The 13,032-nt window shown below is 42.6% G+C and overlaps 1 protein-coding gene across 3 annotated transcripts in view; it reads right to left on the bottom strand.

The window, feature by feature from the left end:
* Positions 1-12,726, bottom strand: part of camsap3 (calmodulin regulated spectrin-associated protein family, member 3) — a 50,348-nt gene extending 37,622 nt beyond the window's left edge. For all 3 annotated transcript variants that reach the window (XM_014192720.2, XM_014192721.2, XM_014192719.2), the window contains exon 1: positions 12,182-12,726. In XM_014192720.2, the coding sequence (XP_014048195.2) occupies positions 12,182-12,404 (223 nt within the window). In that variant the 5' untranslated portion in view covers positions 12,405-12,726. The remainder of the gene's footprint in view (positions 1-12,181) is intronic.
* Between the last annotated feature and the right edge of the window lie 306 nt (positions 12,727-13,032).

Below are 13,032 nucleotides of genomic sequence, written 5' to 3' on the forward strand. Positions count from 1 at the left end.
TGGTACATTCCATTTCCAACCCCACATCAGTCAGTCAGTCAGTGGTTGCATCCAAAATGGCACCCCACTCCTTATATAGTGCACTACCCTGGCCATTTGGGATGCGATCAGTATGGAACCCCATTATCAGTCTGGGTCAAGAGGAGTGAAACGACACGACATCCAGGCCCAGAGGTTAACGTCAGCGTCTGAGAATTACCAGACAGAGCCCTGTGGTACTGGTAGATAACCAGGGCCTTGTTCATTAGGCATCAACAGAAGAAAACAGACTACCTTGGCCTAACCATTAAGAAAAGCTAACGTTGGTTTTCGCTTGTGTGCCCCGTTGGACATGACCCTGGTGTTTTATTTTCAGCTGAGGGCAGCTGAGGCGACTTCTGAACAGAGTTGATAGAAACCTATGCTTTGTGGCACATTTCTCACAGTGCAGCTAGGACAAGAAAGTCACCTGAACCTTGCAAAAGGGCAAACCAAAACAGTGTCTCCGCCCCAAGTGGCACCATATTCACTTTATAGTGCACTACTTTTGACTAGCTCAGGTCAGTGCATTATAAGGGGAATAGGGTACCATTTCAGGCGGGCACTAGGTTTCCACCTCAATGGAGCACACAGCACCATGTAGGAAATAAGTCCCTTTAGCGCAGCACATGATGTGACGCACAGTCCAGGAAGATGATGAAGAGCACAAAGTAAACACAACTTGGACTGGTTTTCAGTAAACACGGCCACACACACACACACCACACACAAAACCCCATACAAACATGAACCTGAAAATCTACATCTGACACGCTCTTAAACTGGTTTGGCCGTATTCAGAGTGGATAAGACTAGGGCTGTTACGGTGTGACCGTATTACCGCCACACCGGCGGTCACGAGTCATGACGGCAGTGAAATTCCACGTGACCGTTTAATCAAGGTAGTTAGGCTTCTCCAAGCTCTGATGCTACCGATGGTCATTACTAGCCTACCAAACTTGCTAACTGCCTGGTACTCAGCACTCTATTGTCCCTTTAAATCACTCGTACATCAATGCAAATGTAATCGAAAATCTAAATCAAACACTTCATGAGAGCCCACAAGCTCCTGTTGCGCAAAATTTCTGTAGGCTACTATATTTATTTCTCAACTTTCCTAATATTAAGCACATTGCTTCTCTTTACAACAGGAGTATAGCCTACCTGGCTGGCATGAAAATGAACCCCGGGAAAAGCGTCCTCCATTCGCTATGTATGTGCATAGAGACATGTATTTTATTTCCAGCTGACCCTGTTTAGAGACAGGAGCATGATAATGGTCCATTCTGAATCCAAAACAAATTTCATACACATATTATATGTAAAGACAAGATTAAATCAAGAACAGTCTGATGGGTGACAATATTAGCGTATTCCTTGTGGATTATATATTACCACTTGTGTGCAGTAAGGCAAGAAACAGCGCATGCCTTTTTTTTTGCCACTTTTTCAAATCCTAGTCGCACACCTCATGTAGCCTAGCCCATAGGCCTGTGTGTTTTGATAAGGTTTGTATCACAACTAAAGTGGCCAAATAATTGAAAGAAGTTAAGCACATTCATCCGCTTTACAACAGGTAGACTTAACTGGCAAACATACGCAGCTTATAATGTGAAGATATAGCCTAACAGTTTATCAACATTTTAAGCAAAACGTTCTGATCTGTTGCGTCAGCCTCATTGCATAAAAACGTTTCTTTGATGCTAGTGGTTGTATTAATTTGGGATCGATCGCATCCCACAACTGTCCCAGACTATGTTTGGAATATTTCTTTCTTACACAGAATAGGTCAACTTTTGTACTATTGACAATCTACTACCCCCAAGGTACAAAAGTTGATAGGCCTACTCATCTTGTTGGCTAACGAAAAGTAAATGTGGACAGTTCTTCCAATATCTTAAATGTGCACCTTGGAATTGGATAAGTATGCATGCAAGATTTGTTGGGGCATTACAGCCACGTAAAGGGGATGCAGCTGGGAAATTCGAGGCATTATCAAGTGCTTGTCAAAATTGTGAATGAGAGACTGATGAAGTGTGTACAGCCTGCGCAAATAAAGTAGAGCTCATGCCTTTCATGCAACTTTTTTCAAATCATCATTAGTCGCATCATACAGCCTTAGAATGTACTACAAATCAAAGCATATAGCCCAACCTTTGTATCACAACTAAAGTTACATAAATAACTCTTAATTAAGCATATAGGTATACCTGTCTCTTTGTTAACTGCTCAACACAGAATAGCCGCATGTGTGCACTCCCTCAAATCGTTTGGAGAAAATATTCAGCTATGTTCAATTGTATTCTTCATATATTCTTATATAAAATAATATGGCAAAGTGTATATAAAATAATGCCACGGAATTCTAAGCAAATCTTGCCTGCTAAATGAACTAGTGTAGCCCACAGCCATATGGCATAGCCAGATCACGACCTAACATACAGACAACTCAACGAATGCTATTCTGTTCTTTTGAAATAGACTACATTTTCTTTATAGCTTGTTTCTTTAGACCTGTCAAAAATAAATAATAGATTTATTGTGAAGGTGTAGGCTATATTACATGGATTTATTAGACTTTTTAAAATGTAGATGTTCCACAGGTCTGCATCAGTGGCTTGTAGGCCATGCGTGGAAGCCAGGAGATGCTAAATGTGTTTATGTTAATTAACGGTCAATTACCGTGAGACTGGCTGTCATTTGCTTGACAGTCACCGGCTGACAACATTTCATGACCGCCACAGCCCTAGATGAGACCTACGTGGCCTATTCGATGGACAGTAAACGCAGCCTACACACAGACTAATTTTCCAACCCTACGGTAAACAGTTGGAAGGCTGAAAACAATGAAAAGGGAACAGTTAGCTTAGTATCCGAAAGGAGACTTAAAAAGGGACATCACATGGTGAACTCTGACTCGTGAGAAGATCAGAGGAGATTGATGGATAAAGGGAGTCGCCCGACCATGTTGTCGTTTTGTCATTAGGGTTCCTTGAATTAAGTTAATGGTTTTATTTAGGGCACAAAATAGCATGGGACGCCTTTCCCCCAAAACAACATTCCATTCACCTCCCTCCGGCTTTCTGTACTGTCACTGACTTCACCACTACAATGTTTCGCAACAGAAAACAAAAACAATCATCTGTGTTCTTATGGGACAAGTTCATGAAGTACCACTCCGTTTCCTCAAAGGTTTTCACCCCCAACTGAACACAACCCAGGTGTAGAATACTAGTATGTCAAATAGAGAAAGATTACATTGGGGTGTGTGAATGTTCCATTGTGGTTAAACCACAGGGCATTGTTAGCAGTATAAACGTTTCATGCAAACTGACTGACCAAGTGAGGGAGGTTAAACTACAGGTGCATCTCAATAGTCTAAAGCAGTTGACCTTTTCTCATCTCCTTTCCCTCCTCCACTCTGATTCAAAAGAACTGGACTGATGGAAGGAAGCACATTGGCCCGCCAAGTTGCCAGACTATTGAAATGCAACATAAGATACCGCATTGAACACACAAGGCGTTTTCAGACACTGCACGTGGAATAATAATGTTCTCAGGATTTTCAGTACAGTTCCACCATGCACCACCAGGACGTCACTATAGGACGTGGAGAAAAAATAAAAAAAATAATGACATAATGCAAAGTAGGATGCAAAGCAAGATGGATCCAGTCGATACAGACATAATTTCCCTGTGGGACGGTCCAGAAGGATGAACGGACAGTCTGTGTCACACACATCACCAGGTTGAAACAGACAGACAGGGAAGCAGCAGCCTGGAAATAGACATTTTGCAAATGGGATTTCAGGTATTGGGAACCGCAGTTTTAAAAAAAGGCCTGCAGCACACCTGCTCTCTTTCAAGTAACACAACACAGCCGTTCACACTTTGTATGAAAAAAAAAAAACCACTTAGGACACAAAGGAAATTGAATATGAGTGAGAAGAAAAAAAAAGAAGAGTGAGTGGAAAGCAGGAAAAGTGTAACGAGTCAGCAGTAAATGGAGGATAACAATGTCACCAGGACATTGATATCCATACACCCACAAGAGGATAGTATTTTGATAGCAAACACTAACCTGTCTGACTCTGTGTAAGCTGAGTGAGAGTGTATTAACCGGGAAACTGGTTCCAGGGAAGCAGCCGCTCAACTATCACTATAACAGGTCAGGGGTCAGGGAATACCTATTGGTCTAAGTGAGGGGTCAAAAGGTCATACACGAGCTGGGTTGTAATAAAAAAAAAATATCATGCAAATTTGGTGAGTAACACACAAAAGGCTCAAACAACTTAGTCTATTCACTTATAGTGCTTGTGTAAGGTAAATTGAGGTAAAGGTAGTGATGGAGTAGAATATAAAAGAGCTCTGCTCTGTGTTGTCTACTACACCCCAACCCCACTACTGACAGGAAGTGGCAGGGGGATGCGCCAGAGCAGAGCTCCATGTAGTCCTATTTATAATTGATCGATTGAATTAGCCCGACTGGTCTGTCTTGTCATAAATCTCAGACATGTGGCCATCAACAAATGGACAGTCACAAACTGAAACACTGAAATAGAACTACACACAGAGGCTGGCCCTAGTTTCAATCGAAGCGTCATTATGGGTAAGATTCTGTAAGGATCGATTCTGTCCCTCTCCATTCCAGTTAACTGTACACCAGGTAGAGCACTGACTGACGGACTGGCTGGCAGACAAACTGACTGGTTTACTGGCTGGCTGACCAGCGTTACATTTCAGAAGGGTTGTCATGGGAACAGTGAACACATTAAGACCACTTAGTTTTAATTAAGGGCCGAACAAAGCAGCTGCCAGAAGCAGACAGAGGCCCACACATTTCCTGATTAGGGCCGGGGTCCAGCGTACTCAGGCTGGCCTGCGAAGACCGTTCATGAACATGTCTACACCTTAAATAATTCAGAAAGAACTCTGATATGCGCAACTGTGCAAGGTAAGCACTAAGAGGGAGGGAGGGAGGGAGGGAGGGAGGGAGAAAGCACAGTCTCAAAATGTCGGCTTTAAGTGAGAACATCCAAATTAGTATCTATAATCAAAGATGATGTACTTCAAACGATTATCCTAGAAAATATCAAAACTAATTTATATAACATCGACCAACATGTTGTTGTCGACAATTGTTGATTCGTTGTCCCTGTGGTGATATCCCTCCACAGCATGTTCACAGGAACATCAAAACCTTCATTATACAGTGGGAGAGGCTGAGTGCTTTTAGGACAAAGACAGGCCTTATTTTAAGACTGGTAACTAATGGTAAACATGTTATTATCCTGTGGACTAGGCTAATGTTCCACATGACCCCTCTCTGGTTCAGGTTGATATGCCGATTGCCTGAAACACCCCTCGAAATAACTACAGGCCTCAGGGTTTTGATGTCTACAGGTTGAGGTTAACTACACACACTTCAGACATCATGGGTTACCAGCATTCTTGTCTATTAAAACTAGGGCGTACTGAAAAAGATAATAATATGCCATTTAACAGACGCTTTTATCAAAAGGGACTTACAGTCATGATTGTAGTCATTTTACGCACAGGTGGTCCCGGGAATCAAACCCACTATCCTGGCATTGCAACTGCCATGCTCTGTCAAATTCAATGTGACATCTTTGGTTAAATAAGGAATAATTTAAATGAAAAATGTTACATTTAAAAACTATTACTGGTTTGTGTATAACAATTTTGATATAAATACCCCAAGATTTGAATGCCTCAATTATGAGACATACATACAGTGCATTCAGACCCCTTGAATTTTTCCACATTTTGTTATGTTACAGCCTTATTCTAAAATAGTTTTTTTTTTTTATCGTCAATCTACACACAATACCCCATAACGACAAAGCGAAAACTGTTTATTTGAAATGTTTGCAAATGTATTCAAAATCTAAAACAGAAATACCTTATTTAACACAGTTGAAGTCAGAAGTTTACATACACTTAGGATGGAGTCATTAAAACTCGTTTTTCAACCACTCCACAAGTTTCTTGTTAACAAACTATAGTTTTGGCAAGTCGGTTAGGACATCTACTTTGTGCATGACAAGTCATTTTTCCAACAATTGTTTACAGACAGATTATTTCACTGTATCACAATTCCAGTGGGTCAGAAGTTTGCATACACTAAGTTGACTGTGCCTTTAAACAGCTTGGAAAATTCCAGAAAATTATGTCATGGCTTTAGCAGCTTGATAGGCTAATTGACATCATTTGAGTCAATTGGAGGTGTACCTGTGGATGTATTTCAAAGCCTACCTTCAACGCAGTGCCTCTTTGCGTGACATCATGGGAAAATCTAAAGAAATCAGCCAAGACCTCAAAGAAAAAAGTCTGGTTCATCCTTGGGAGCAATTTCAAAATGCCTGAAGGTACCACATTCATATGTACAAACAAGAGTATGCAAGTATAAACACCATGTGACCACGCAGCCGTCATACCGCTCAGGAAGGACACGCGTTTTGTCTCCTAGAGATGAACGTACTGTGGTGCGAAAAGTGCAAATCAATCCCAGAACAGCAGCAAAGGACCTTGTGAAGATGCTGGAGGAAACCGGTACAAAAGTATCTATATCCACAGTAAAATGAGTCCTATATCGGCATAACCAGAAAGGCCGCTCAGCAAGGAAGAAGCCACTGCTCCAAAACCGGCATAAAAAAGCCAGACTATGGTTTGAAACTGCACATGGGGACAAAGATGGTACTTTTTGGAGAAACGTCCTCTGGTCTGATGAAACAAAAATAGAACTGTTTGGCCATAACGACCATCGTTATGTTTGGAGGACGAAGAACACCATCCCAACCGTGAAGCATGGGGGTGGCAGCATCATGTTGTGGGGGTGCTTTGTAACAGGAGGGACTGGTGCACTTCACAAAATAGATGGCACCATGAGAAAGGAAAATGATGTGGATATATTGAAGCAACATCTCAAGACATCAGTCAGGAAGTTAAAGCTCGGTCGCAAATGGGTCTTCCAAATGAACAATGACCCCAAGCAAAGTTCTGGCAAAATGGCTTAAGGACAACAAAGTCAAGGTATTGGAGTGGTCATCACAAAGCCCTGACCTCAACCCTATAGAACATTTGTGGGCAGAACTGAAAAAGTGTGTGCGAGGAAGTAGGCCTACAAACCTAACTCAGTTACACCAGCTCTGTCAGGAGGAATTGGACAAAATTCACACAACTTATTGTGGGAAGGTTGTGGAAGGCTACCCGAAACGTTTGACCCAAGTTAAACATTTTAAAGGCAATGCTACCAAATACTAATTGACTGTATGTAAACTTCTGATTCACTAGGAATGTGATGAAAGAAATAAAAGCTGAAATAAATCACTCTCGACTATTATTCTGACATTTCACATTCTTATAATAAAGTGGTGATCCTAACTGACCTAAGACAGGGAATTTTTACTAGGATTAATTGTCAGGAATTATGAAAAACTGAGTTTAAATGTATCAGAGCATTTGCTATGAGACTCAAAATTCATCCTGTTCCCATTGATCATCCTTGGGATGTTTCTACAACTTGATTTGAGTCCACCTGTGGTAGATTCAATTGCTTGGACATGATTTGGAAAGGCACACACCTGTCTATATAAGGTCCCACAGTTGACATTGCATGTCAGAGCAAAAACCATGCCATAAGGTCCGAGACAGGATTGTGTCGAGGCACAGATCTGGGGAAGGGTACCAACAACAAAAAATTCAGCATTGAAGGTCCCCAAGAATACAATGGCTTCCATCATTCTTAAATGGAAGAAGTTTGGAACCGCCCAGCCAAACTGAGTAATCAGGGGAGAAGGGCCTTGGTCAGGAAGGTGACCAAGAACTCGATGGTCACTCTGACAGAGCTCCTCTGTGGAGATGGGAGAACCTTCCAGAAGGACAACCATTTCTGCAGCACTCCACCAATCAGGCCTTTATGGTAGAGTGGCCAGACAGAAGCCACTCCTCAGTAAAAAGGCACATGACAGCCCACTTGGAGCTTGCCAAAAGGCACCTAAAGACTCTCAGACTATGAGAAACAAGACTCTCTGGTCTGATGAAACCAAGATTGAACTCTTTGGGCTGAACGCCAAGCGTCACGTCTGGAGGAAACCTGGCATCATCCCAACGGTGAAGCATGGTGGTGGCAGCACCATGCTGTGGGGAGGTTTTTCTACGGCAGGGACTGGGAGACTAGTCAGGATCAAGGAAAAGATGTACGGAGCAAAGTACAGAGAGATCATTCATGAAAACCTGATACAGAGTGCACAGGACCTCAGACTGGGGCAAAGCTTCTCCTTCCAACAGGACAACAACCCTAAGCACACAGCCAAGACAACACAGGATTGGCTTCTGGACAAGTCTCTAAATGTCTTTGAGTGGCCCAGCCAGAGCCCGGACTTGAACCCGGTCTAACATCTCTGGAGAGACATGAAAATAGCTGTGCAGTGACGCTCCTCATCCAACCTGACAGAGCTTGAGAGGATCTGCAGAGAAGAATGGGAGAAACTCCCCTAATACAGGTGTGCCAAGCTTGTAGGGTCATACCCAAGAAGACTCAAAGCAGTAATCGCTGCCAAAGGTGCTTCAAGTACTGAGTAAAGGGTTTAAATAAACACTTATGGAAACGTCATACTTAAGTTTATTATTTAAAAAAGAAGGGTTTTGCTTTGTCATTATGGGGTGTGTAGATTGATGAGGGGGTGAAAAACAATTTTAGAATAAGGCCATTTTAGAATAAGGCTGTAACATAAAGCGTGGAAAAAGTCAAAGGGTCTGAATACTTTACAAATGCACTGTATAGTGTGAATGTCAGCAGTTCAGTAAGTCGCTTTAGATAATTTGGATAATTAAAGCCTCTGCTATGACACGATTTTGTATAGCTCATGAAGGATCTGTAAAACGGGTAGGTAGGTGGTCCTGATCCTACCATCTGTGTGCAACATTTTCCAGACAGACAGACAGACAGACAGACACTATGGTGGACCAGGGACCATCCCAGAACAGAGCATAGCAGGGATCCCCTACTGACCTATAAATGCCCACAGAGCCACAGCATAATGACATCCTAAGCTTCAACATGAATACCCTTCCCCATCATAGACCAGGGTTAGGTTCAGTAGGGCACACCGTAGCAAACGGTTTTGCAACGGAAAATGAAAATCAGTCTGTTTGGCCAAGTTCAGGTAGTAGCACCTCATTGTTTTATTGCGTTTGAATACGTTTTCAACTTCACTGAACACAACCCTGCATTTACATGCTGTAAGCATGTGCTACAGCACAGAGGTAGTTTCCACCATATTTCTTTTACCATTCATTTCCTTTTAAATCCACAAGGGAGATGAACAAGTAAACACTTAGGGCAGAAGGGTAGAGAGTCGAGATGCAGCGCTAGATCCTCCTTAGATCCTCCTCACTTATTGACTCAGTCTCACACCCAACCCAAGACACACTGATGATGAGAACATGAGTCATAATTATGAACAGGACACAGCTCTAGCAAGGTGGAGCTACAAAGCAACGACAGGTTTCAGGCACAGTGAACAAACAAGAGATGTTTTTATAACCTTTGTTCACTGGGAACTCTGAGATCAGATCAGATCAGATCAGATCAGATAGACAGACAGACAGACAGACAGACAGACAGACAGACAGACAGACAGACAGACAGACAGACAGACAGACAGACAGACAGACAGACAGACAGACAGACAGACAGACAGACAGACAGACAGACAGACAGACAGACAGACAGACAGACAGAGACAGACAGATCAAGTAGGCTAATCAATAGTCATTCATTCCTTATTTAACCAGGGAAGTCACATTGAGTTTGACAGAGCATGGGGTTTTGTCTTTCATATCTATCTGTTCACCCATTCCATGAGTTGCTCTCTCTCGTATTCTCTGACCCCTGTGTACAAAAACTAATTTCTTTTTTTTGTTTTTATTATTATTCGATTTTTTACAGAGAGAACAGATATCAATTCGTATGCTTGATGTCTCACAAAACTAGAGACATCTTAGTGTGTGTGTGTGTGTGTGTGTGTGTGTGTGTGTGTGTGTGTGTGTGTGTGTGTGTGTGTGTGTGTGTGTGTGTGTGTGTGTTTATTAGCATGAATTCAGTCAGGGTACTCCCAAGCTCTTTTCATTATCCCTGGCTAGCCGGGGAAATCAGGGACCTTTGTTTACATTTCAGGAATGTGAAGGAAGGTTATCGTTACAGGATTTCCAAATGAAGCCCTTTTTAACCAAGATGGGCATTGTTCTCCACTGTTTACTAAGTGTAGTAGAATGTCTTATGTGCAGTAGGACTATGCATTAATCAAGTGTTCTGGACTGTAGCTAGGGTTGACCAATAAGAGAGCTTACATATAGTAAGAGAGCACTTGGTAAGAGTACTCCATATCCTCCTATTATAAGTAATACAAACATGCAGGTGTATGGTGGTTGGTTATTGGTTCTGTCCTTTCCCATCTATACTGAACAAAAATATAAAACGCAACATGCAAAGTGTTGGTGCCATGTTTCATGAGTTGAAGTAAAATATTCCAGAAATGTTTCGAGCATAAAAAGCTTATTTCTCTCAAATTGTGTGCACAAATGTATTTACATCCCTGTTAGTGAGCTCTTCTCCTTTGGCAAGATAATCCATCAATCTGACAGGTGTGGAATATCAAGAAGATGATTAAACTGTATGATCATTACACAGGTGCACCTTGTGCTGGGGACAATAAAAGGCCACTAAAATGTGCAGTTTTGTCACACAACACAACGCCACTGATGTCTCAAGTTTTGAGGGAGCATGCAATTAGCATGCTGACTGCAGGAATATCCCCCAGAGCTGTTGCCAGATAATTGAATGTTCATTTCTCTACCATAAACTGCCGTTTTAGAGAATTTGTCAGTGCTTCCAACCGGCCTCATAACTGCAGACCATTTGTAACCACGCCAGCCCAAGACCTCCACATCAGGCTTCTTTACTTGCGGGATCGTCTGAGGCCAGCCACCTGGACAGCTGATGAAACTGAGGAGTATTTCTGTATGTAATAAAGCCCTCTTGTGGGGTAAAACTAATTCTGATTGTCTGGGCCTGGCTCCCAAGTGGGTGGGCCTATGCCCTCCCATGGCTGTGCCCCTGCCCAGTCACGTGAAATCCATAGATTAGGGCCTAAGGAATTCATTTTAATTGACTGATTTCCTTATATGAACTGTAATCATTGAAACTGTTGCGTTTATATTTTTGTTCAGTATAAGATGTTCATTCAACTGGGGAGGGTAGGCGGCCTATATACACAACTAAAACAGGTTTCGTTTAAATAGTGTAGTAGACATATCCAACAAACCGATGATCTTTATGTGGGTGTGTATGCGCGTCACCGAAAGAGAACGGGTGGTTTCAGTAGGCTCCACGCGCCCCTTGAGCGTTCAGTCTACTACCATTAGCATTATTATAGAGAAATAGACCATTATCGATACCTCCTGTTATATTATATTTGGATACATTATTAAAATCTCACGCCATTTGTTCAGCAGCTGACCTGACAATAGCCTATGTGTTTTTCAGTGGTGAACACTCGGTTCAGGTCAGGATATTTTTTGGTCCCGGAGTTACTCGCCAGCCCAAATTAAAATAGTTCGATCCATTATTGGTGACTGAAATTAGACAAGCTGTCAAAACCGATGCCTCGTCACCATTCTCTAGGGGGGCCTCAATGCACCAGTCGAAATTGGCACAGCAGCGACCTGGGTCTTAAATCAACTACTGTAGATCAAATAGGCTGCTGTGATCCAAACAAAAACAACAGTGCGTCTGTTTTTAGCATGTTGTAAGGATATATTTTCGACGTTATACAAATTCTCAGGCACAACACCTGGGAATCCGAGAAAGGACCGCTATTCGGATTGAAATGGGGTGCCGAGTAGGGCTACATCCCACACACGCTCTCTGTCCCACCTCTAAACGTACTGTAGGCTACTCTTTGTGTGCCCAAAATCGCTGAGTTTACACAACGCGCAGTCAGTCCACCTTCATGCACGCGCTTTTCATTACACTGACAGTCGGGGAACAATGTTGGATTACATGGGAGGGAGGGGAATGTAGGAAAAACACAGAACAAAACATTAGAAACGTTCGGCTACAATAGCCTAGGCCACATACCTGCATTGCCGTAAGATTTAGCCAAGACCCATCCCACACTTGCGCATATTTTTGCCCTGGTACAATCATACAGATCCAAAGGTTTTATGTCCGGGACTACAAAAGTCTTCCTCATCGCGTTGGAGTCCACCATAGCAAGTCCGCAGACAGGCCGTGGTAACCGGAGGGGGATAGAGACCTTGAAAATAGTTGGTGGCGAAAGAAAAAGATTCAAATCAAGCATTCATTCTTTTATTTTTCCTATTCCATAACACTGGGGCTGAGGAACACGGATGTGTGTAATCGTTTTCTCAGGAAATATCCAGACACTATGGGCCCCAGCTCAGGATATATCCCGTTTCTCTCCTGATTTACAGACCCCCAAAAAATTGTCATAAAATGAAGGCGCGCGGTCTTAAAGCCCTACTGAAGCCCCAACACATCGGGTTATAAAAATAAATAAATAAAGGCGTATTATTTCCCGTTTCGCCGTCCGCATTGCTAACGTTTGGTTAGCGCTCTACAGTAGGCTGGAGCCCCGCCGATGACTGATTTCCAGGTGCTCCACAATGGCATCACTCACTCAGCCGACTGACCAATCGCGTTTGAGGAAGAGTGAAGGGGCGGGTTCTGAATCGTGTGGACGCGACCAGCAGGTAGCGGTATGATGACAGGTGCATTAGGTAGGGCATAATATGAATTAGGTCGGTGAAACTTGCCGTGTTGAATAGAGCAAATAGCCTACAGGAGGTTTCCATACAGTTGTCTCCAAATATTGTCCTCTGACCATGAAACCTATCATATAGGTAAAAGAAAACGCCAACAATGATGGATTTTGAGATTTATATGCAATGTAGGCCTATACGTTTTAA

This window comes from Salmo salar, chromosome ssa03 (assembly GCF_905237065.1).
Source record: "Salmo salar chromosome ssa03, Ssal_v3.1, whole genome shotgun sequence".
NCBI lineage: Eukaryota > Metazoa > Chordata > Actinopteri > Salmoniformes > Salmonidae > Salmo > Salmo salar.